This window comes from Podarcis raffonei, chromosome 13 (genome assembly GCF_027172205.1).
Source record: "Podarcis raffonei isolate rPodRaf1 chromosome 13, rPodRaf1.pri, whole genome shotgun sequence".
NCBI lineage: Eukaryota > Metazoa > Chordata > Lepidosauria > Squamata > Lacertidae > Podarcis > Podarcis raffonei.
The window spans coordinates 43,662,395-43,688,512 of record NC_070614.1 but is presented as its reverse complement, the minus strand read 5'-3'; the positions used below and the strand labels follow the sequence as shown (position 1 = coordinate 43,688,512).

Sequence of the window (26,118 nt, the reverse complement as noted above, 5' to 3'; positions counted from 1 at the left end):
ACATGGATAGTGCCATGGTGGGGTGTAGCACAGAGGATGAACAGAACCCATCATGCTAGCCCAGACCTAGCACTGAGTGAGGGAAGGGCACGAAGCGTTCACAGAGTCCACTGCTCCAGCCCAGCCCTCGCCACCAGAGTCACGTGGATCCACACTGGATGTCTGCCCGCCCACACTGTGGGGAGCCTGGCCAGGCAAATCAGCCCTTGGCAGGTGACTAGTGGGTAGGCGTGACCTTTCCAGACCTGGTAAAAGGACAAGGCATGCTGCCACTCTATGTCTTTTCCATCTTCCTTTTGTCCTTTGAACTGCTGGACTGCTAGCCTGCAGTCACTAGGTAAATCTCCCTCATGGGGTAAAACTGTTTTTATACTTTTGTAACTTTAAGCCTAAAGCCCGCCTTCAGGGATCACACTGTGCTCTGCCTGATCGTGAGCAAGCTTTCTTTTTATTGCTTATGAATAAAGACACTGTCGTCTTCATTCTTTTAGGAGGAATTCAAGGGGGTCTTACCGCAGGACGCGGGTGGCGCTGTGGGTTAAACCACAGAGCCTAGGACTTGCCGATCAGAAGGTCGGCGGTTTGAATCCCCATGATGGGGTGAGCTCCTGTTGCTCGGTCCCTGCTCCTGCCAACCTAGAAGTTTGAAAGCACATCAAAGTGCAAGTAGATAAATAGGTACCACTCCGGCGGGAAGGTAAACGGCGTTTCCGTGCGCTTCTCTGGTTCGCCAGAAGCGGCTTAGTCATGCTGGCCACATGACCCGGAAGCTGTACGCCGGCTCCCTCGGCCAATAAAGTGAGATGAGCGCCGCAACCCCAGAGTTGGCCACGACTGGACCTAATGGTCAAGGGTCCCTTTACCTTTACCTTACCAGGAAAATGTTCAAACACCTTTCAATCTGGACAAGCCAGATTGAATTGCATATTGTCTTAAGAAACTCACATGAGTTTGCAACTAGTTTTCTGCTGTGTAAAGAGGAACGCACTCTGCTAAGTAAAGGAACTTGCTAGCGCAAGTTAGGAAGGATATTAATAATATATCCTATCCTGCCACCCTGAATATTCCCACAGCCCACACATGATGTTTTGAAGATACAAATAGGGCTTGTGGTTTGCTTCTGTGAGAACGAAAGAGTAAGGGATACTGCTCAAAACCTAAGACCTCTGACTAGGTTTCAGGGCTGAGCGGAGACTTGATACGCAAATACGCACATTAGGCCTTCTGGCACAGCATTCATTAAGGGGAACTGGCAGAAACTGGGCAACACCCAGACTAATAACACAAGACGTTAGCATCTTATTCCAAGCCCCTTCTGCGCAGGACTTTCGCTGCTGCTGCATGGATATCCTTGTTGCGCAGGGTGTAGATGATTGGGTTGAGAAGAGGGGTGACCACGATGTAAAAGACAGCGAGTTTCTTGTCGCTGTCGGGGTCTGTGACTGACGGGGGTTTCACATACGCAGCAATGACCGTGCTGTAAAACAGGGTGACGACCGCCAAGTGGGACACACACGTGGAGAGGGCCTTGCGCAGTCCAGTGGTTGAGTGCATCTTCAGCACAGAGAACAAAATGAGCCCGTAGGAAGCCAGAATGACAGCCAGAGAGGTCAGGATCACCACCGCAGACGTTCCAAAAACAATCATCTCTGTGGAATGGATGTCGGTGCATGCCAGCTTCATCACGATCGGCAGCTCACAGATGAAATGGTTGATGCGGTTGGGTCCGCAATACGGGAGGCGGAGGGCGCAGATGACGTTTGTTGTAGAGACAATGATGCCACCAGCCCAGGAGGCTGAGGCCAGCTGCACCTGGCGCCACCTGCCCATGAGGATGGTATATAGCAGCGGGTGGGAGATAGCCAAGTAGCGGTCGTAAGCCATGACACCCAGGAGAATGCACTCGGTGCCGCCCATGCACGCAATGGCATGCATCTGGACCACACAGCGTGTGAAAGAGATGGTCCCATTCTGGCTCAGGAGGTTTGCCAGCATTGGGGGCAACGTGCAGGTGATGTGGCAGATCTCCAGGCAGGAGAGGTTGGCTAGGAAGAAGTACATGGGCGTGTGGAGCCTCAAGTCGGTCCACACCAGCGAGATGATCACCAAGTTCCCCATAAGAGTGAGGGAGTAGATGATGAGGATGATCACAAAGAGCAGAATCTGCGTCTTTCGGTGATTGGTGAGTCCAATCAAGACGATCTCAGTGACCGAGGTGATGTTTTCCATCCCTGCATTGGCCTCCTACTGGCAGGAAAACGACAACTCATTTTAGCAATAGGGAAGGGGAAGGAGAAGGGGAAGGGGAAGGGGAAAGGGAAGGGGAAGCGGAAGGGGAAGGGGAAGCGGAAGCGGAAGCGGAAGCGGAAGCGGAAGCAAAGCAAAGCAAAGCAAAGCAAAGCAAAGCAGCAGTGAGAGACTGCAACATTCTTTGGGAACTGAGACGTCTGAGATTGCTGGAACAGAAAGATTTATATCCAGCGCTTTAAAAAAAAAAAAATCATTGCAAAGTATTGTAAGACACAAGAATTACCCACCTTGGAAGAATGGCAGATGCAAGTAATCGACTATATGGAAATGGCTGAGATGACTGGCAGAATCCGAGACCAGGGAGAAGAGTTGGTGGAAGAAGATTGGAGGAAATTTAAAACTTATTTACAGAAGTATTGTAAAATGTATGAATGCTGATGACATTGAATTAAAATGAAGGGGTTCTAGTAATAAGAGATAAAAATTTGAAATTTGGGAGGTAAAATAAATAAGGATAAAGTAGTAGGATACGAATTTGCTGAACTAATTGTTAAAAAGGGATATAAAAAAGGGAGGCGTGAGGAAGTCAGGAAAATAAGTTAATTGAAGATGAATAATTGGAAAAGAGTGATTTGTGTTTTTCTTATTCTACTTTTTGAGTGTTGATTGTCTTTTTTTGTTTTCTTGTTAAATGTTTGTATTTTATGTATCGTGAAAGTTTGTATTGTTGTGTTTTATATTTTCTTTGTGTTTTTATTGTTTTACTTTTCTATTGTTAAACTTAATAAAATATTATTTATAAAAATTAAAAAAAATAAAAAAAAATTAAAAGGTGCCGGTACCCACCAAGAAAGAGGAAGGTGGGTGGCACTGTGGTCTAAATGAGGTGAGCTCCCGTTTCTCAGTCCCAGCTCCTGCCAACCTAGCAGTTCGAAAGCACGCCAAAGTGCAAGTAGATAAATAGGTACCACTACGGCAGGAAGGTAAACGGCATTTCTGTGCGCTGCTCTGGTTTCACCAGAAGCAGCTTAGTCATGCTGGCCACATGACCCAGAAAAACTGTCTGCGGACAAACATCGGCTTCCTCGGAAAGTAAAGCGCCACAGCCCCAGAGTTGTCCACAACTGGACTTAATAGTCAGGGGTCCCTTTACCTTTTTACTCACCATGAAAATATTACAGTAAGTGCACTTTTAACATTTTGAGGGGAGGAAGGTGCCAGTACTGTGCACCCCAAGTATACCACCAGTAAAAACACTGTTTATATTATCTATAGATCCAGTGCTTTTGGGGGGGGGGACAGGGGTATGCATACTTCTAAACATTTTGAGAATCTTTGTACTTTTCTCCATTTACCGTATTTATTTTTCCTGATTTCAACTATAAAATGGTGATTTTCTTGAGTCAAAATGAGAGTACCCCTAAAAAAGCACTATGTCTATCGCTATCTCTGTCACTAAAGCCCCACATATTTTGAACAGTTTTCCTTTCTCAGGGACACTCATGAACATCAAATTTCAATAAGCTAAAGATCAGTCTGGTAAATTCTATCAGTATTTCTATATGGATGTTTAGTATTATTTTATATAAACTACTTAAGAATGTGTGTGTGTGTGTGCCATATACTTTAATTAAGTGACATTAAATAAATTTAATATGTGGTATCTGTATGTTACTGCAACTTTTTCCAGCATCTCCTCACTCCCTAGCAGTTAATCCCAGCTAGCTCACAGGTTAATGCTCATTTAATTTATACGCAGAATACATCATGTGAAAGGCTGGGCTGGATGAATCCCAAGCTGGAATTAAGATTGCTGGAAGAAATATCAACAACCTCAGATATGCAGATGACACAACCTTGATGGCAGAAAGTGAGGAGGAATTAAAGAACCTTTTAATGAGGGTGAAAGAGGAGAGCGCAAAATATGGTCTGAAGCTCAACATCAAAAAAATGAAGATCATGGCAACTGGTCCCATCACCTCCTGGCAAATAGAAGGGGAAGAAATGGAGGCAGTGAGAGATTTTACTTTCTTGGGCTCCATGATCACTGCAGATGGTGACAGCAGCCACGAAATTAAAAGACGCCTGCTTCTTGGGAGAAGGGCAATGACAGGCCTAGACAGCATCTTGAGAAGTAGAGACGTCACCTTGCCAATAAAGGTCCGTATAGTTAAAGCCATGGTTTTCCCAGTAGTGATGTATGGAAGTGAGAGCTGGACCATAAAGAAGGCTGGTCGCCGAAGAATTGATGCTTTTGAATTTTGGTGCTGGAGGAGACTCTTGAGAGTCCCATGGACTGCAAGAAGATCAAACGCATCCATTCTTAAGGAAATCAGCCCTGAGTGCTCACTGGAAGGACAGATTGTGAAGCTGAGGCTCCAGTACTTTGGCCACCTCATGAGAAGAGAAGACTCCCTGGAGAAGACACTGATGCTGGGAAAGATGGAGGGCACAAGGAGAAGGGGGCGACAGAGGACGAGATGGTTGGATAGTGTTTTCGAGGTTACCAGCATGAGTTTGACCAAACTGCGGGAGGCAGTGGAAGACAGAGGTGCCTGGTGTGCTCTGGTCCATGGGGTCACGAAGAGTCGGACACAACTAAACGACTAAACAACAACAACAACAAAGCTCACAGGTTGCCCGTTGAGCAGTTTTTACAACCTGCTAAGTCAAGAAGTTAAAGCTGCCCTGCATTGTACCATGTCAGATGGTTATGTGCAAGACAAATGATTTTCCTTTTTAAAAAAAGACATTTTTTGCACATTATAAAATATTGCCAAGACTACTGGGAGGACCATGAGGAAGGGTCCTGCAATCACAAAGATGAAGAAAGCTCCAGTGAACTCCTAGGCACTTAGAGACTTCCCCCCCTTTCTTTCCATAGGATTGGTTCCTTCCCGCTTTTCTGTCCTCCGTTCTCTGGGATTGGGGCAACTCTAAACCCATACAAATTCTAATACCCAATCTATAAATTGAATTGAAATGGGTGAACTTTCTTTGAGCAAAAGGCCCACAGTATTAGCAACTTAAACAAGAGGCATAGTAATTAATTAATTTCTGCTAAAACAACGAGATGTGCTCTTCTATTCCTCTGGTATGTCTGGACCAAGACGTTTTGCTGCCTAAGGCAAAGAACATGATGGTGTCTCTTTTCTGCCATGTACTGAAATCAACTAGACCAGTGGTTGAATCTGATTTTGACATTAGTGATGGGACAGAAATGCAAGGAGGCACAAGACACACAGCTGTTCTCCAGCACCTCACCACTGTTGCTTGCTCCCCAGCATCTGTGGCCCATTGTCACTCCGCCTAATGATAGGGATGGACCTCCCTCCCTCCCACCCATGCACACCAATCTCAATTCCAAATGGCTGAACAGGAATTTACCTTCATGCTTCTCTCTGATCTTCCTCCTCAAGAAAGTGGGCTCCACTTCACTTTCTAAGCCAGGATACTGAACAGTAAAGCTGATTGTCAAACTACCAGTAACTATGCGGTGAGACCTGTGCCATTTTTTCTGCCCAAACGGGCACCAATGATGGAGGTCAGTGATCTCTGTGCTGCTTCCAAAAGATGGCTTGTGTCACGATCTTGGCAGCCTTGTGCCTAGTGGTTTCTTCCTTCAGCACAGAAGTGTGAAGTATCTGCAGCTTCCTACTGAAGACCCATTGGAATTAATTATGGAGATGGGCTGCAGGCTGTTTTTATTTTCTCTCTGACCTTCGTATTGTATGAAGGTTTAGGATCCAGTCAGATAATGAAAGGCAGGGGACCTATGCCATGGGGACTGCTCCAACCCCCTTTGGTGCTTCCCTTTGCATCATTATCAACCTGCTATTGTTGTTGCCTCTTGTCTCAGGGGAGTCAATGAACACAAAAGGAAGGGGAGAGCGAGAGGAAGCGGGGGTTGCCAGAGCTCTCTTCATCCTGAGCTGCCCAGAGGCAAGGTGCACCCCAGGGTGCTGTACTAGAGGGGAAATATATGGGGATACACCTTTGGGGCTTTCTTTTTTCAGAGCAGGAAGGATGATGCATTCAGAGGCATACCGAACCTGATAACTTCCACCAACCCTAAGCAGCATGGTCATAGAATCATAGAATCATAGAATCGTAGAGTTGGAAGAGACCACAAGGGCCATCGAGTCCAACCCCCTGCCAAGCGGGAAACACCGTCAGAGCCCTCCTGACATATGGTTGTCAAGCCTCTGCTTAAAGACCTCCAAAGAAGGAGACTCCACCACACTCCTTGGCAGCAAATTCCACTGTCGAACAGCTCTTACTGTCAGGAAGTTCTTCCTAATGTTCCTAATGGTCATTAAGTCAGGGGTCATGGAAGTTGTAGTCCAACATCATGTACAGGGAATAAAATTGGTTACCGTATGAAATAGGAATTTCAATCAACGTGCATCTGTTGATCAAAGGAATTTTCCCCCAAACCATAACACAAACTGATTTTTTCTTCTTTCAATTCCTAGTTTTATTATCAACAAACATAAAGAAATCTATAAGCTCCAAAATCGTTAACACAATAAAAAAATTTCCTAAACCAGGCAGGCCCCATAAGAGATGCATTTTAAATAAAAGAACACATTCTACTCATGTAAAACATGCTGATTCCCGAACCGTCTGTAGTCTGGATTTAGGAGGTGATTGGGCTGGATCCGGCCCCCGGACCTTTGTTTGCCTACCCATGTTCTAAAGTGTACAGTGGTACCTTGGGTTACAGATGCTTTAGGTTACAGACCCACCACCAGTGCCATGTGGATCCACACTGGATGTGTGCCCACCCGCACTGCAGGGAGCTTGGCCAGTCAAATCAGCCCTTGGCAGGTGAATCCCCTTGACGCTTGCCAGGCAGCCATTCAGCGAAGAGGCCAGGGATGCGGTGGCAAGGCAAAGCTGGGATCTGGGGCCCAGAGATGCCCAGTGGTAGGCAGGGCAGGATGGGGATCCCTGCGTTGGGGTGTCTGGTTCACTCCCCCTCAAAATCATGCACCTCCCCCCCTCCACTATTCCTCTGTATTGAGTCAAGCCATTAGTCCACTAAGATCAGTATTGCTGATGATGTATTGCCGTTGGCGCTTTAGGGATTCGGGCAGGAGTCCTTCCTAATGCAACCTGGAGATGCCAGGGTTTGAACCTGGGGCTTTTGGAATGAATAGCACATGCTCTGCCACTGAGCTATGACCCTGATACCCTGTATGCCCCCACACAACCTTTTGAAGATACAAATAAGGCTTGTGATTTGCTTCTGTGGGAACAAAAGAGTAAGGGAGACTGCTCAAAACCTAAGTCTTCTGACTAGGCTTCAGGGCTGAGCGGAGACTTGATATGCAAATACAAAGCACATTAGCCTTTCTGGCCCAGCATTCATTAAGGGGAACTGGCAGAAACTGGACAACACCTGGACTAATGACACGAGATGTCAGCATCTTATTCCAAGCCCCTTCTGCGCAGGACTTTCGCTGCTGCTGCATGGATATCCTTGTTGCGCAGGGTGTAGATGATTGGGTTGAGAAGAGGGGTGACCACGATGTAAAAGACAGCGAGTTTCTTGTCGCTGTCGGGGTCTGTGACTGACGGGGGTTTCACGTACGCGGCAATTATCGTGCTGTAAAACAGGGTGACGACCGCCAGGTGGGACACACACGTGGAGAGGGCCTTGCGCAGTCCAGTGGTTGAGTGCATCTTCAGCACAGAGAACAAAATGAGCCCGTAGGAAGCCAGAATGACAGCCAGAGAGGTCAGGATCACCACCGCAGACGTTCCAAAAACAATCATCTCTGTGGAATGGATGTCGGCGCATGCCAGCTTCAACACAATCGGCAGCTCACAGATGAAATGGTTGATGCGGTTGGGGCCGCAATACGGGAGGCGGAGGCCGCAGATGATGTTTGTTGTAGAGACAATGATGCCACCAGCCCAGGAGGCTGAGGCCAGCTGCACCTGGCGCCACCTGCCCATGAGGATGGTATATAGCAGCGGGTGGGAGATAGCCAAGTAGCGGTCATAAGCCATGACACCCAGGAGAATGCATTCGGTGCCACCCAGGCACCCAATGGCATGCATCTGGATCACACAGCATGTGAAAGAGATGGTCCCATTCTGGCTCATGAGATTTGCCAGCATCGGGGGCAAAGTGCAGGTGATGTGGCAGATCTCCAGGCAGGAGAGGTTGGTGAGGAAAAAGTACATGGGTGTGTGGAGCCTCAAGTCGGTCCACACCAGCGAGATGATCACCAAGTTCCCCATAAGAGTGAGGGAGTAGATGATGAGGATGATCACAAAGAGCAGAATCTGCGTCTTTCGGTGGTTAGTGAGTCCAATCAAGACGATCTCAGTGACCGAGGTTATGTTTTCCTTCCCCATGTTGGTCTCCTACTGGCAGAAAAAAATGGCAGGGAAAGCAGTGACAATGAGAAACTGTAGCATTCTTTGGGAACTGAGAGGGGTGAGGTTGCTAGAACACTGAGATTTATATCCAGAGCTTAAAAAAATTAAAAAGGTGCCGGTACTCACCATGAAGATATTACAGTAGGTACACTTTTAACATGGGGGGAGGGAAGGTACCAGTAATGTGTACCCCATGTGTACCCCCAGAAAAAGCACTATTTATATCTATCTGTATAATGGTACCTTGGATTAAGAACTTAATTTGTTCTGGAAGTCCGTTCTTAACCTGAAACTGTTCTTAACCTGAAGCACCGCTTTAGCTTATGGGGCCTCCCACTGCTGCCACGCTGCCGGAGCACGATTTCTGTTCTTATCCTGAAGCAAAGTTCTTAACCTGAGGTACTATTTCTGGATTAGCGGAGTCTGTAACCTGAAGCATCTGTAACCTGAAGTGTATGTAACCCGAGGTACCATTGTATGTCTATATGTCACTAAGGCCCAACATATTTTGAACAATTAGCCTTTCCCCGGGACCAGAGGCACAGCAAGGTTAGGTGGTACCCGGTGTGGAATTTTTTTGTCCCCCCCCCCGAAATTGAAATCTGTCAAAGAGAGCCACCCCCCCCCAATGAAAACCGGGCAGGCGATGCTGTTACTGGTCCTGATCCCACTTTGCTCCTTCTCGCCTCCCTCCTCTTCCCCCAACCATCTCTCTCTCTCTCTCTCTCTCTCCCCTCAAACCAGTTGGGCTACAGAAATCACCTGGGCACCCCTTTCCCCCCCTCAAACCAGTGTGCCTTGGTCCTTAAATGAAAGGCGGCATCTGGCTGTCCACTGAAGGAGAGAACTTGTTCAGAGAACACCGCCCTGTGACTCCAGTCTCAGTCTCCCACTCAGCCGCAGGAGGCAAAGGCTGTACGCATCATGGTCGTGCCCACTGACTTGAGAGAATGTTCTTTCTCCTTTAACTGGCAAGATTCTCTCTTACGAAGATGAAACCAAAAGGAGAAGACTGATCTTTCCCTCACTCTCCGTAGATCAGAAAAAAGGTTCTTGCTCTTGCATATATGGAAAATTTCAAAGTCAGGATGATAATAACCTGGGATCAGCAGTAGTCTGACCATGTAAGAACTCGGGCATCTGCATGATTTTTTTTCCAGGAGAGATGCAGCAAAGTACAAAATGTGGTGGCGAGGCCTGGCACCATGTCTGTTAAGCTGAATATTGACTGCCTTTGAGAAACTAATGGATCATATTTCTCCAACTCTGTTATTTCTTGATGGGCAGACCTACTGATCAGTGAAATGCAGACTTGCTGTTTGACAATATTTTTCCACTGCAGCTGAAACCTTCAGTTCTTTCCCTGGCTCCCCTTCCCCTGCCCACCCTGAATTTATTGCACTGCTGCTCCAAGCAACCTCACAGTCCCCTTGCATTTCCCCTTTTAAAAACAGAAGAAAACGTGGAGGACACTGCCCCCCTTCCTCCACCACTGTTCAGGACTCTTGAACATCAAATTTCAATCAGCTAAATATCAGTCTGGTAAATTGTATACGTATTTCTATCGGAATGTTTAGTATTATTTTATATAAACTATTTAAGAACTTTTATATATGAAAAAGTGACAAATTCTTTAATTAAGTGTACTGCCATGTACTGAAATCAACTAGACCAGTGGTTGAATCTGATTTTGACATTAGTGATGGGACAGCAATGCAAGGGGGCACAAGACACACAGCTGTTCTCCAGCACCTCACCAATGTTGCTTGCTCCCCAGCATCTGCGGCCCATTGTCACTACGCCTAATGATAGGGATGGACCTCCCTCCCTCCCTCCCTCCCTCCCATGCACACCAATCTCAATTCCAAATGGCTGAACAGGACTTTACCTTCATGCTTCGCTTCACTTTCCAAAGCAGGATACTGAACAGTAAAGCTGATTGTCAAACTACCAGTAACTATGCAGTGAGACCTGTGCCATTTTTTCTGCCCAAACGTGCACCAATGATGGAGGTCAGTGATCTCTGTGCTGCTTCCAAAAGATGGCTTGTGTCAGGATCTTGGCAGCCTTGTGCCTAGTGGTTTCTTCCTTCAGCACAGAAGTGTGAAGTATCTTCAGCTTCCTACTGAAAACCCATTGGAATTAGTTATGGAGATGGGCTGCAGGCTGTTTTTATTTTCTCTCTGACCTTCTTATTGTATGAAGGTTTAGGATCCAGTAAGATAATGAAAGGCAGGGGACCTATGCCACGGGGACTGCTCCAACCCCCTTTGGTGCTTCCCTTTGCATCATTATCAACCTGCTATTGTTGTTGCCTCTTGTCTCGGGGGAGTCAATGAACACAAAAGCAAGGGGAGAGCGAGAGGAAGCAGGGGTTGCCAGAGCTCTCTTCATCCTGAGCTGCCCAGAGGCAAGGTGCACCCCAGGGTGTTGTACTAGGGGGGAAATATATGGGGATACACCTTTGGGGCTTTCTTTTTTCAGAGCAGGAAGGATGATGCATTCAGAGGCATACCGAATCTGATAACTTCCACCAACCCTAAGCAGCATGGTCATAGAATCATAGAATCATAGAGTTGGAAGAGACCACAAGGGCCATCGAGTCCAACCCCCTGCCAAGCAGGAAACACCATCAGAGCACTCCTGACATATGGTTGTCAAGCCTCTGCTTAAAGACCTCCAAAGAAGGAGACTCCACCACACTCCTTGGCAGCAAATTCCGCTGTCAAACAGCTCTTACTGTCAGGAAGTTCTTCCTAATGTTCCTAATGGTCATTAAGTCAGGGGTCATGGAAGTTGTAGTCCAACATCATGTACAGGGAATAAAATTGGTTACCGTATGAAATAGGAATTTCAATCAACGTGCATCTGTTGATCAAAGGAATTTCGCCCCAAACCATAACACAAACTGATTTTTTTCTTATTTCAATTCCTAGTTTTATTATTAACAAACATATAAAACCAGAAGCTCTAAGGTCATTAACACAATTTAAAAATTTCTTAAACCAAAGGGGTAGAGAGAGAACATGATTGATTTCTAAAGCAGGTGTCAGCAAACTTCTTCAGCACTGTCCCTCAGACCTTGTGGGGGGCTGGACTATAATTTTTTTTGGGGGTGGGGAAATGAACAAATTCCTATGCCCCACAATGAAAGCACACATACTACTCATATAAAAACACCAGGCAGGCTCCACAAGAGATGCATTTTAAATAAAAGGACACATTCTACTCATGTAAAAACACACTGATTCCTGAACCATCCATGGGCTGGATTTAGATGGTGATTGGGCCGCATCTGGCCCCCGTGCCTTAGTTTGCCTACCCATGTTCTAAAATGTACACTTTATTGCTGAGTGGCAATTTAGAGATTTATGGAACCTCTTAAAAAGATATAGGAACGAGATATTGGCACACAGATTTTTCCCAAGGATTGGAATAAAATCTTGGAAACTTGACCCTTACAATCTGCTTCCAGTTTTCTTAGGGAAAACACTCATAAATGATAGAAATGGAATTTTAAAAGAGAAACATAAAGTAAATAGCAACTTAATTCATAAAATACAAGAAGTTGAAACTCAGCATCAGCACACTCAAATGGGGCTCTACAAATTAACTGATTTTTAAAGAAAATAATCACAAACTTCTTACTATTTCAGAAATTAACTTTATATTGAGTGACATAGCCTGTAGCTGGCTATAGATATACCAGGTCATGCATGTTCTAAACCAAACAAGTATATGAGCTCAGGCACTATGTAACCTAAATAGTTTTGAACAACTTCTTGAAAGGTCCAAGCCTCTAGGTAAGGACGTTATTTCTCAAATATACAAAATTCTCACACAATGGGCTCCTCCTCTCCTCGTCACAACACAATTAAAGTGGAGGAAAGTTTTGGAGAGGAAATAGTTGAACAACTTTGGGATCAAATTTGAAATAGTTTGCTGTTTGGTTCAGCCTCAGTGAAGACCTGAGAAAGTGTTTTAAAAATAGGACGGCTTTAATTGTCTGCCTACTTTGAAACAGAAACATCACCTTGCCAACAAAGGTCTGTATAGTTAAAGCTATGGTTTTCCCAGTAGTGATGTATGGAAGTGAGAGCTGGACCATAAAGAAGGCTGATCGCCAAAGAATTGATGCTTTTGAATTATGGTGCTGGAGGAGACTCTTGAGAGTCCCATGGGCTGCAAGAAGATCAAACCTCTCCATTCTTCAGGAAATCAGCCCTGAGTGCTCACTGGAAGGACAGATCCTGAAGCTGAGACTCCAATACTTTGGCCACCTCATGAGAAGAGAAGACCCTCTGGAAAAGACTCTGATGTTGGGAAAGATGGAGGGCACAAGGAGAAGGGGACGACAGAGGATGAGATGGTTGGACAGTGTTCTCGAAGCTACAAACATGAGTCTGACCAAACTGCGGGAGGCAGTGGAAGACAGGAGTGCCTGGCATGCTCTGGTCCATGGGGTCACGAAGAGTCGGACACGACTAAACGACTAAACAACAACACTTTGAAACATTACTATAAGCACCAGCTGATATTTACCTTAACCATTTCTGAAGCTCTGTATTCCCTTTCGCTGAAATAATGACATCATTTTGCATGTTTACATTGTTAACTGAGATTAAAAGCAATTAAAATAAACTTCTAAAGGGTGTGTAATGTGGCTATGACCCCAATTTGCAGGAGAAGACTGAAGGAAGGTGTTAGTTTTGTTCCAAAAATTAATTATGCAAATTATTCAAGCATTCTGTCTTAAGAAAATAAATTGCATTCAAAAATTATCTAAAGGGAGGGGGAGGTTATGCAGTAATCCTCAGCTGCTGTGTGAGTATTTTTTTAATGCTTATTTTTGAGGTGGCCAAGGAACATTGAATGTATCTTTTCCTCCATTTGCATTATATTTACATTTTATTGAGGGAAGAAAAATGCAAAAGTTACATAGTTCTCATTTCTGATTAAACTATGACATGATGGCTATCAATTGAATGGGATAATACCAAAATGGTTGGAAATACCACGTTCCTTTATCACAACTAACTTAAGATGGATATGGGCTACAGAATGTTAGATTTGTCAATCCTTTCTTCTTAGTTGCTCCCTACTATTCAGCTGAGGCCTCATCAGAATAATATAACATTTTGGGGAAAATATACAGCCTAGTAAACCAGCGCTGGAGGCTAAGATAGAGAAGATCTCCACAGCCACCATATATTTTCCTCTTGTGCTCAGATAGGTTGGAACAAATGAAAGCCACACACTGCAAAAAACCAACATGCTGAAGGTGATGAACTTGGCTTCATTAAAACTGTCAGGTAACTTCCTGGCTAGGAAGGCCACTGTGAAGCTGACAACAGCCAACAAGGCCAAAAACCCCAAGACACTATAGAACATGGTGACTGACCCTTCATTACATTCCAGAACAATTTCTTTAGACACAGAGTGCATATCCAAATCTGGGAATGGTGGAGACGTTGCCAGCCATACACAACAAAGAACAGCTTGAATCAGGGAGCAGGAAAGAACAATGGAGGTGGCTTGTTGTTTCCCCACCCATTTCCTCATCCTGGAACCTGGTTTGGTGACCCTGAAAGCAAGGATCACAATGACTGTCTTGGCCAACACACAAGAAACTGCCACTGAAAAGATCATGCCAAATGCTGTTTGTCGAAGGAGACACGTCACTTTCTCAGGTCGACCGATGAATAGCAAAGCACAAAGGAAGGCGAGAAAGAGGGAGGTCAGGAGAGTGTAGGTGAGGTTCCGGTTGTTGGCTTTGACTATGGGAGTGTCCCTGTGTTTAATGAAGACCCAAAGCACCAAAGCTGTGATGAAAGAAAGGGAAAGAGCAAAAGCAGTCAAAGTGATCCCCAAAGGTTCTCCATAAGACAAGAAACTGATGTCCTTTGGAATACACGAATCCCGTTCCATGTTTGGGTAATGATCTTGTGGGCACTGAAGGCATTCATCCATGTCTGAAAAATGAATAAATTCTAGCTTCTATGCATTTCAGAACAATTTGTTTTCTACTAAAATAATCCAAAATAATGACAAAATATTAAATATGAGTTGAAAGGCATAATCCAAAAGATTCTTCTGTTTCCTTTTCCTATAACCAAGATTCAGCCACATTCAGTGATGATTTGCTCCCTTCTCCCCTCATACTCCTCAATGCAAGATTTTTGGGTGAAACTCAGTTTATGTGTTATCACTTAACATGAAAATTCTTGAGAATTTTACTTGCTCTTTACTTGTATATATGCCAGATTTTCATTGACTAGAAATAACTGATCAATTGATCCCTAAAAATAATTGTGGAATATGTTGTTTTTCTGTCAAAAAGTGTCATTTGATAGGTATAAACTGGTGAGTACTGTGTTTCATAGTCAGAGAAGTGAAAAATTCTATATTTAGTTTTGCTCCCACCCACACATTATTCCAACCACTTCTTTTAATATAGAGTACAAATTTGTAAACATCTACTTGGTGTCTTGTTTATTACAAAGTGAGAAAAAAAATTGGGTTAACCTTTCTAAAAAAGCCAGAGGCCTTTTTACTAAGTATCATAGGCAATGACATTCCGATAAATGTAAGAGAAATATTTTTATATGAAACAGCAGCAGCCCAAACATTGATAGCAATGAACTGGAAAGGAGAAAATTCTCCAACTATAATGGATTGGCAAAACAAGTTACAGGAATATGTAGAAATGGCGCAAGTGACTAACAGCTTGAGAGACAACACAAAGCAAGCATTCGCGCAAAAATGGGAAAAATATAAGAGATATTTATGAAATTACAACAGTGGTATAAAGTCTATAGCAGCATTTGATTGATCCTGGATTAATGAAATATAAATGAAATAAGTCAAAGGTTAAGTACTGTTCTAAGAAAATGTATTAGAAAGGAAACAAAGGATAAGCTAATAATGTTAGGTATATTCACAATCAGAAAATATACATCGGAAAATGATAGGAAGTCCAATTATGTGGTGGTTTTTTAAATCTATGTTAATAAATAGAGAAGAAAACAAGAGACAGTAGAAATATAAATTAAGTTTATTGTTTGTTAAAAAATTCAGTATCTGAAGAAATGTGCATGCACACGAAAGATCATACCAATAGCAAACTTAGTTGGTCTCTAAGGTGCAACTGGAAGGAATTTTTTTATTTTGTTTCGACTATATTTGTTGTATAAGATTGTCAATAAAGTATTAAAAAATAATACTAATAAAAGGGAAGGATCAATACACCACTAGCTGTCTCCAAAAAGTTCTTTTTCGTAACTCTGCAATCTTCAGTTTCTCCTTCAAACAAACATGATATCTTCTTCTGAAAGGGTGATGGTTTTTTCTTTCCTTTTTGGTGCAGATAACAACCTCAATGACTTGGGACTGCTATGGTTAACTTTATCAGACTTTACCTCATATCAAGAACCACATTTATCACTGAATTCTCAACTATTATCTCAACATAATGAAAATGAATGTCATAATACCCGAGTGAAAGTACATTTGATAGGCTCTAGGCATGATATGCGTTACCTGTTTGGTTGGAAAACTTCCCTTGTGGACACAGAATGCAATCATAGCAGCAAAATGGCTCCCCTTCCTTCTTTGCTTTATGGTAACCCAAAGGGCATTTATCATTACAAACAGAAAGGGGCTGCACCTGTCCATAAATGAAAGAAGAGAAGGTTTTCTCTTTTGCAAGCTTGTATATCAACACTGGGAACTGTGACTAACTCTGGAAGTAATAGATATGGTGCAAAATAAGAATGGACCTCACCTGGTTAAAACTGCTGGGCCACACAAAGTCTTCTTCCCAAATCCTCAACACTTCTTCTTGGGGAGCCATGGAGTCTATCTTTCCAACTTTGATTCTCTGAAAGGACTGATTTGGAAATGTGATCCAGTTTATAATATCAAATCCAGCCTCTAACTCTCCATTTTCATTGAAGGAAACCTTTTCCCCAACAGTGTTATTAAATACTATTCTCTTAACAAAGTGGTTAAGCTAAAGAAAGCGGGGATAAAGAAAAAAACAATCAATGGATATGTCAAAGGCTGTGGATCATTCCCACTTCATTCCAAAACTCTTGAAAAACTTTATGCCTGGTAATCGTTGATATAGGGAGTGGGAGAAGTGGGAGAAGTGGGAGAAGACTATTGCCAGAAGCTTGATGGCTTCCCCAAGCTGTCTGATTGTCTGATATAGGAAGCCCTTGGACTGAGCCAGCAGGATTCCTCCTTTGTTCTTAGTGTATTCAGGACATTACCTTCCACAACTCTTGATTCTGAAGTTTTACTCCTCCATTTACTATCACTCTGCCTTTGTATCTAGATGAATGCATGGACTGCAATGCATGTGCTACTGCAAAGGCAGCTGTGTAGACACAGTAGCTGTGGCCAGTCATGCTCATTTCAAAAACAGATGCAGGAAGATTTTCCAACTTCTCTTCTCCACTGCAGATGTCTTTATCCTGTAGGTCTACCATAGAGTTGGGGAAGTGACACCCAAATGCCTTCTCCCAGAAAACCCTAAGGAAGCCATCTTCTTTCTCTGAAGAAGGGTTTCTCAACAGAAGAAATTTCTGGAATCCTACAACCTCACTGGAGTGAACAGCAAAGGATATAGCACCATGTAGGAAGTCTATGTCCCAATCTCTTTGTAAAGTAAAGGAAGTGAACTCCATCTGGGCTGTCATAATCCAAACTTTATCATTTCTCTTTGTTGAGGGAAGCTCATATGCTAAAACATGGGAGAATGCCCTCAGGATGAGCATGGTTTCCATTTCACCATGCATGACCAATGCATTGACAGTGCTCCTCATAATGCTTTCTTTCATTGCAAATCCTTCTTCCACCAGCTTCTCAATATCACTGGTAAAAGACATTTTGGGAATTCTCGCTATGAAATCAAAGCAGATACCTCTCTGGGCAAACTTGTGGATCACATTTTGTTCAAATCTCTCTCCATTGTCATCCTGCCCAGAAATTACTCCAATCCATGTCCACTTAAAATATAGCAGTATCCGGACAATTGCCTCATATTGATGCTCCAAATTTGGGAACATTTGGTGATAGAAAGCAGCTTGGGTTTTCTTATCTATCACTGCCGGAGAGCCGTATATGATCTAATGGAAATTTTAAAAGTTATGTGAGGAGAAAAAGACCAGTCAGGTGTGTTCAGAGATTCTGTGGCATGTAGGAGTGGTGATGCAGAAGTGAGGTCTTTGTAGTGCAAATACACTGTTGATGTCAATATGACAGTCCCACTATTGCATTTGTATCAGGTTGACTTCTCTGACACTCCTGCCTCCCCATCTGAAGCACTGTAATGACATCAGTTCAGGGAGGTTAGGTAAGCACCCCATCTGACCCTGCTGTTACTGGTTGCTGCTCCACCAGGCCACAGAGTGTGAATGATACTTTAGATGGCACTTTAACATTTTCATTTTTATATTAGCACTTTCCTTCCAGCTATTTAAGATCTATTTTGAGGAGTGCATGGTGGTTGGCAGGAAGCAATCAGCTTGGAATTGGAGCCAGGTCCTGGACTTCCGGGGAGAAGCCATAGCAGGTTGGTTGCATCTGTCATGAGCTCTTGACAGATGTAATAAAGTGGTGATTAATGAGAGCAGTGATGGGAAACTGAGGGTAGACCTCCTTCACCCCAAAATCTTAGGCTTCAAAAAGCAAGAAAGTATTGCAGACAAGTTTAAATGTAATAAACCAGAAGGGGAAGTTGAGGGAAGTCTGGTGGGGAGATGCAGGGAATTTAATTAGTTATTATTTGTCATGATGTGATTATGGAAAAAACAATAATGTAAAACTCCATAAAAATATTTTTTTTTAAGAAAGCCTATCTTCTCCTCCTGCCTCCCTCCATCTCTGTGCAGGTGATGCTGTTGCTGGTCCTGATCCCGCCTTCCCTCATCAGAGACCCGGCTCCTTCTCACCTCTCTCCGCTCCCCCCCAGGACCTTTCACTCTCTCTGTCTCTTCTCAAACCAGCTGGGCTGCAGAGCTCTTTCAAGCCCAGCTTTGGAGCCGTTGTCTTTCTGGTTGTTGAGGAGCATGCTGTGCTCCAGCTGCCTTGGGGCCGCCATCGACCCAGATCAACCCTGTGATTGACTGATCGATCAGGATCGATGGGTCAGACATAGAGGATGTATAACAAGCTGTCTGATGGAGAAGGAATTCCTTCTCCTTTGATCTCCCCCTTAATTTAAATTGAGTACTACTAGCTTTTAGCTAAGCTCTGACCCCTGATTTGATCAAACTAAACAGAACTTCTGATTCTAAGGATTTGTTTGTTCTTGCAAACAGATGCATCAGACAAAATAACTATGTGTCTCCTCCTCCTGATTTGCTGTAATTTTATGCAGAGAAATAGAGTAAGAACAATGAACACACTGACCATCAACGCAGAGAAATTTGAAGACAGAGAGGTCACTTCTGCAACAGCGATGAAGGAAGCAGTTAATGACAAAGTACAAAATCCACACTCTGCATTTGAGAAAAAGCCTTTGACAGTATTGAAAACCATCTAGAGAAAAACAAAAAGGAAGCTACGGTACTGAGTATGAAAAAGAAAAGAAAATCCTTCTACAAACTAACAAAGAGTTAACTGACCTCCTTGATCACTAAGAAAATAGGAGGAGACATTGGATTTAATATTCTAAGACACTACAGAAGATAAAGCAGGAGATTAAAAAAAAAAATTCTTAATAACATGATGAGCAACAGAAATTCCAGAAGTCCTCATTACAGTAAGATATAGAAATTGTTCATAGCAGTCTAGCTTCCAAACAAAATAAGTGCAGTATTTTCCCATGATATTGTTTTTTGCTTTGACAAATTTATAACAAGATGTTACTTATATAATACAGTTATTTCATCCTGCAAACCATATAAATAATATGATTTACTTCCACTATGCAGAGGAGGGCAGTTTCAAAATTTTCATCTATTATTGGCTTTCTCACCTTCAGTTTACTGTTGTACCTTTACAGGCTACCGCAATTTAATTATTGTGTTACAGGATTCAATAATTACATTGGAATTCCACTTAAGATCCTTTGGATATTGTTCCTTGTTATTCTTAATGTTCTATTTTATTTTTTTGAACACTTGCAACCTCGACTGGACACAAGTTGACTGAAAGCAATATATTTGCTGATCATTTGGAGTTAGGTAATCTTTTTTACTATATGTTGGAATTTGTTATTTATTTGACAGTGTTGCATGAAATATCTCATTTTCAATTATCTATTTTATATGTCTGATGTTATGCAAGGTCATACCTTGAAATGTTAAAGGTTTTAGCAATCAAAGTGCATGCATCTTATCTGTGGAATCTTATGCACAATCACACAGGATATTGAATTAGATACTGGATACCAGTTGCTGTGAAGTGTGGAGAATGATGTTGTGCTTATGTCCTGCTTGTGGCCTTCCCAAAGGCATTTGATTGGCCACTTTGAGAACAGAATGCAGGATTAGATAGGCTCCTGGCTTGATGCAGAAGGAGTTTTTTAATACTCTGACTTCTGGAAGCCTCACATGACAAAACATTGCAAATAAAACTTCTGAAAGGAAACTGTTTACATGTAAATGGATGAGCAAATGCCTTGTTAACCTTTCCTACTGCATTCATACATCTTACCTGTGGAATCTTATAGATGCTTGGGATATCTCCCACGTGGTGACAGACTTCAGAGACAGGTCCCCCAATGACTGCTCCTGGATTGTTCTGACTATCACATTTGTAGTTGGGGGTTAATTTGCCCAGTGTGGAGAAGAGTTCCAGTGAGGCATGATAGGTCCACCTTGCATCAAAATAGCTGTTATAGATATGGAATCCCAGGGTGACATTCAGTAAAATGTGTGGGTTTTCATTGATCTCCTTGACAGCAAATATCAAGGCCAGGATATGTTGGTAAATGTGGGTCATCACCCTGCAAACAGAGTTACTTGCACTATGAGAGTGGATTTGCTGCCAAATATGACATATGCTTCTCTTAAGTTCCATGCATTATTACTGAATACATTATAGTATAATGGTTCAGATCTAAGTATGCATGAGGAACTATTGTTACATGCAGTTGTGCTCACCAGCACAATGCTGATACAGCATTCAGAACATCTTGGGGATTCCTCACAGTCCAATAGCTCTGTAAATTTTCAAGGTATTTAATTACATACCATGATATCCGGCTGTCAGAGGCTCAGGAGCAGAAGCACAGGGGAGAGAGCAAATAGAGAGCGAAGGAGAAGAATCCGAGGGGAGCGTAGGGGAGTATGACAGTGACCCGAGAGATTCCATGAGCTTCTCCAGCGAATCAGAAGATTCCCAGAAGGGGGCGCCTATGGTAAGGACAAGGGGGGTCCCAGGAAGACGCACCAGAAGCAAGGGGCCAGCGGGGACTCCCAAGGGAGCAGCGGAGGATCAGGACCAGCTCCCCCACCAGAGCGCAGTGGGGGGGAAGAGTCACATGAGTCAGGACCAGCCTCTCCTCCAGCGGGGAGAGAAGATGAGTCAGGGCTGACCACGCCCCCATCGGAAAGTAGGGAAACGGAGGGGAGGTCAGGTCCAGCTAGCCTCCCCGAAAGAGGGAGCAGTGACACAAGTGTAACGGTCAGAAGGAAAGTGGGAGGCTGCGCGCACACGCCAAGTTCAAATGTGCAGGAGCGCGGGACAGCAGAAAACCTGGATTGGGAGCCAGGTCCTAAAGCCCGAAGGAGGGAGGGGGAAGAGTCAGGGGACTCAGCGTCAGAAGAGTCTAGGAAGGGTGAGACCCCGACGGGCAGGCGGACCCAGAGGAGGAAGGAACAGAGGAAGAGGTGGAGTAAGGCTAGAGTCTTAAACTGGTGTCAGGGGGGAGGAGATTCAGACGGAGCTTCGGCGGTCTAAAGTTAGAGACGTAGCGTTGCACGCTGCGTGTGTGGAAGTGAAACTGAACTTCAATAAAGACTTTTATACTAAAGAACGAAGCAGCGTTGGTCTTCTGTAAGCTGGGACCTCGGGCAGCGCTGACACCGGCATAAATCATACTCCGAGTAAACGCACTGAAATAACTAAGTAACCCAGTTCCCTTCATTTCAATGGGTTTACTCTGAATATGACTTAGCTGACTACCACCTTTAGTGTTGTTCTTCAAAACGGGGTTAAATATAAATAAAATCAAACGTAATGAAAAATAACTTAGGAACATAGGAAGCTGCCCTCTAGCTCAGAAGTGTCTACACTAACTGGTCATGGGTCTCTGACATTTTCTCTCCCCTACCTCAAGATGTCAGGGATTTGAAACAGTGACCTCCTCTGGACAATGAAGATGCTCTATGTTGAAGTGACAGCATTTTCCACTTATCAATACTTTCACAGCAAATAAGAAACAATCCAGAGAAGCCATAAACATAGTAATAAAAAAGGACCAAAATAAAAAAATAATCCTCATCTCCAGTCACTGCTCTCTCACGGTTTCTTCCTTACAACCTGGAAATTCTTAAATACTCCTAAGCAGTATTATCATCTCAATGCTGAAGGGTAATGTGGCATAGCTAGGACAGAAACATGACATTCAGATACATGGCATTACAAAGGAACTTAAAAAAAAAAAAGCCTTACACACTGTCTTCAAAGATGTCATTAGAAGGCAGTTTTCTGAAAGAGATTGGAATGGAAAATCTATATATCTGAGCTATAATGCTGGCAATGATGTAGTCTCCTGGTTGGTAGAACTTGTGGAGAATAGGAAGAGAGTTGCTGACACTGCATTTTATGTCAGGCATCTTGTATGCCACCAGAGGCAAAAAGACCAGGACTGCCAATGGCAGTAGCTTCTGTGAAAGAATTCCTTCACTCCACCCATTCTCTTGCCTCCACATTATACCATACTGGGTTCTGTATTGAGTCCCACAGCCTGATTTGAATGGCCCCACACAGGATGATGTGTCATCTAATATGTCCATGGTCAGATTTACAAAACCCTCACACCAAACTGGATGGGGGATAGTTATGGAATCCTTGTGTCTTGTAGTTTTTGTCATGGTTACTACAGCTGCCTTGAGACCCGGAGAAGTAGCAGCATGTAATCAAAATTAATTAGATAATTATAAGGGAGATAAGTGCCTATTCAGAATTACAATTTCTGTGAGACCTTGCAGAATAAACCATGTATCTCCCTGGGATAGCAAGAGATATTGAGGCGTCTACTGATTTACATCAACAAAAGGCCTTCCGTATAATGAGATATTCAGAAGAAGAAAGTACCACAAGAGAAGTCAGTATTTGGCTTCAAAGTTGACATTTTATTCATTTATTCATTAATATTATTGCATCTTTATTTTTGCAATAATAAAGAAGGTACATAGACATAGAAACAAAACAAAGGGGTAGAAACAAAAAGTTTTAAAGCCCTCAGGACACAGATTCCAAGCTGAGCTGAGTGTTGTATCACCAATCGAGAAGGAGTGGAGAGTTTAGAGTTTGACCCTTACGGTTAAACTGTCAAATAGGAATTGGGAAGCACTTAGATAGAGCTTAAATGTCAGATATGGCTCAGACAGGGATTAGATTAGAGCCTGAAAAGGGCTTTATTGGGGGCTAGCTAGGCAGGGTAACCTAGATTATGAAAGTTCCTAGAAGGGGCTGCCAGTGGGTTCCTGGCTTCATGAAGCATAGTAGAGAAAAATCTATGAGAAATCAGTTGAATCCTGAACATTTTAAGTGAGAGTTTTAAGGGTAGACTAAACTCGGCTCCAATTTTATGAAATATCCTATTATCCTGGAGACTATTAAAGCACCTATAAAATTTTGGATTAATATAAATAAAAATAATAAGGATGACTCCTATCAGCTTGAGAAATTAACAATATGGGGCAACCCAAAATTAAAAATTGGAAATCAAGTAATAATTTGACAAAATTGGATAAAAAAGGTATTTTGACATTGAATCAATTAATTGATGAAAATTACAAATTTGTGGAATATAAGACTTTACAAATGGATAAATATGAAGAAATCTGGAATGAATATTTAAGCGATAAGACGGATAGTGGTGGGAAGTAGGGGGAGGAGAGAGAGGTAGGAAAATATTGTTTAAAAAGGTGTAATTAAAATTAAATGATTTTTTTTTTAAAGTGAGTTTTAAGTAGTGTTCTTCACCATCTCTGTAAAGAGTTTTGACTGAAACAAAATGTAGTGCCTTATCAGAATAACAATTAAGTCATAACCCTTACCATGTTTGTTTAAATGAAATTCCAGGTTGGTTTAGATTATTGCGCCTTAGGATGCAGACTAAGCGCTTAAATAAGTGTGTCCCCTGACCCTTGCCCTTCTTGGCTCCTTAGAGTTTGTCATAGAGGGTTGACTGTGGGTCCAGGCACTGATTTGTATTATTAGTATCAACCATGAGTTTCCTTTCCATCATATTCCTAACCTACCCAGTTTTCTAACTCCTCCCTCCCTCCCTCAATAGTTCTTCCACAGTCTGTAATTTTTTATTTTTTCTGAAAACATTTGTATGTTGTCGAGCTTATACAATCATCTGCTTCCGGTTGAGGTAGCTGACCAGGTTGAGGAGGTTACACTACATAGCCCTGACTGATCTGGGATGAGGATATTGTTCTGGCAGAGCTCAGCAAGAGCATTCCAAGGTCCACCTATTCCAAACCCTTTCTTCTCAGCAGATTTTGGGTCCAAAGCAGTGAGAGAGAATGGGGGAACTTGGCAATATTTACTGATAGAAATAACCTGGTCTGCATATTCTAAGAACTACAAAATTCAGTTTGTCTCTAACATCAGCCAAACCCGTATTAGCTCAACTGAAATGAATAGTCATGATTAAATAAGCTCCATGCATTTTCGGGAATTTTATTGAAACAGAATTTAGTTAGATCCAGCCCTAAATTCCTATCCATACAATATTCAATTCACTTCATTTTCATGTAGATGGACAAAACGTAACACAAAAGCATATATAATATTTATTTATTTATTGCACTGAGTGTAGAGATCAACTAGCACAAACATGGCTGAGAAAGTACTACCAGAGAGTCAGAAGATTTTTCAGGACTGCAGTTGGATCAGCTAATAACTGGGATGAGATTAGGGGTTAGTTAGGCAGAGCAACCTAGAATATGAATCAGTTTATTCCCGAACACGTTAAAATGAGAGTTTTAAGTTATTGTCTCTGTAAAGCGTTTTGGCAGAAACAAAGTGTTTCAGAGTAACAATTAAGCTATAACCCTAATCAAAAGTGTTTAATGAAATCCCATGCTTGTTTAGGTTATTGCAGCTTTGGGATGTAGAAAAGCTGCTTTAATAAGTCTGCTCCCTTGACCCTGGCCCGACTTGGCTTCCTAGAACGTATCATAGAGAGTTGACTGTGTGGGGCCAGGCACAGTATTATTATTAGTACTGACCATCAAACAAACAGTCAGCCTACCACTCCCGCACATAGATACATTGAAGCCAAGAGGACACAGAAATACATTTAAAGTATCCTGCCCACTTCTAAAAGGCCACAGATAGTTAAAGGCTAAAGGCCTGGTTATGGAAGAAAATTTTGGACTGCCACCTCCTTAGAGAGAGCATTCCACAAACAAGCAGCTGCTGCAGCAGTAAAAGCCCATTCTCGTGTTGCTACCCTCTGGACCTCTCATGGAGGAGAAACGTGAAGATGGGCCTCAGATGATGATTACAGGGTCCTGGTTAGTTCATACGAGGAAATGCAGTTTTTGAGCTATTGTGGTTCTGAGCCATTGAAGGTTTTATAACTCAAAACCAGCAATCTGGTTGGTCCTGATCTCCAGCAAAAGCATTATATAGGCTTTCCCTTCCCTTTGCAAGGGCTCATGGGACATTTTTTCCCCATGAGTCTTTCGCACGGAGAAGGTACTGGGCAAAACCTTGCCCAGCATTTTGCTGCAATCTATGGGCCACCAGCACTGCCAGGCAAAGGCATCACACACTTATTGGGTGCGGAACATGGCTTAGAGGTATAAAGTGACTATGAATTTAAGATATAAAGTTAGTAATGAAGAAGCTTGACAGTGTACTGGTAGTAGCAATAGGGTGCTTGCTCAGGAACAATGCTTGATATAACTTGCAATCCATCTTGTCAGGGAACTGCCATCAGTGCCGGAGGGAAAGAGCAAGCTCCAGAGGGATTCCAGAGGGATGGGGAGAGGCAGCCCATCTTCTGGGGAAGAGAATCAGCGTAGCACCAGTGGAGAAGGGGGGCAGATGGGGAAATCGGCGAGGCGGTCCCATGACTCCTTGCCGGGGACCAGCGGGGAGAGTAAGGGTCCTCCGCTGCCTACACCCTCCTTGCGCAGAATGCTTCCGCGCAGGGAGAGTAGGAGGAGACTAGGCGTCAAAGAGCTTCTTTGCTGGAAGAAGTTCAAGAAACGCCCACTGACGGATTCTGCCAGCGATTGAGACAGCCACGGGTGAGTGGCTGTCCGGACAGAA

General features: G+C 43.2%; 4 protein-coding genes across 5 annotated transcripts in view; all 4 read right to left on the bottom strand.

Annotated features, from left to right (window-relative positions):
* Positions 1 to 26,118, bottom strand: part of SDR39U1 (short chain dehydrogenase/reductase family 39U member 1) — a 226,905-nt gene that overhangs the window by 33,422 nt on the left and 167,365 nt on the right. The gene's annotated exons all lie outside the window — the stretch shown is intronic.
* Positions 1,300 to 2,229, bottom strand: LOC128398993 (olfactory receptor 2D2-like). The gene has a single exon (XM_053360253.1). The coding sequence runs from the start codon at positions 2,227 to 2,229 to the stop codon at positions 1,300 to 1,302; it is 930 nt and encodes a 309-aa protein (XP_053216228.1).
* LOC128398992 (olfactory receptor 2D2-like) lies at positions 7,684 to 8,619 on the bottom strand. Its single transcript, XM_053360252.1, has one exon. It carries the CDS (start codon positions 8,617 to 8,619, stop codon positions 7,684 to 7,686), a length of 936 nt encoding a protein of 311 aa, XP_053216227.1.
* Positions 13,717 to 20,595, bottom strand: LOC128398991 (vomeronasal type-2 receptor 26-like). Its single transcript, XM_053360251.1, has 6 exons — positions 20,308 to 20,595; positions 19,060 to 19,188; positions 16,917 to 17,774; positions 16,427 to 16,654; positions 16,183 to 16,309; positions 13,717 to 14,615 (listed from the first exon to the last, which is right to left on the bottom strand). Exons 1-6 carry the CDS (start codon positions 20,593 to 20,595, stop codon positions 13,717 to 13,719), a joined length of 2,529 nt encoding a protein of 842 aa, XP_053216226.1.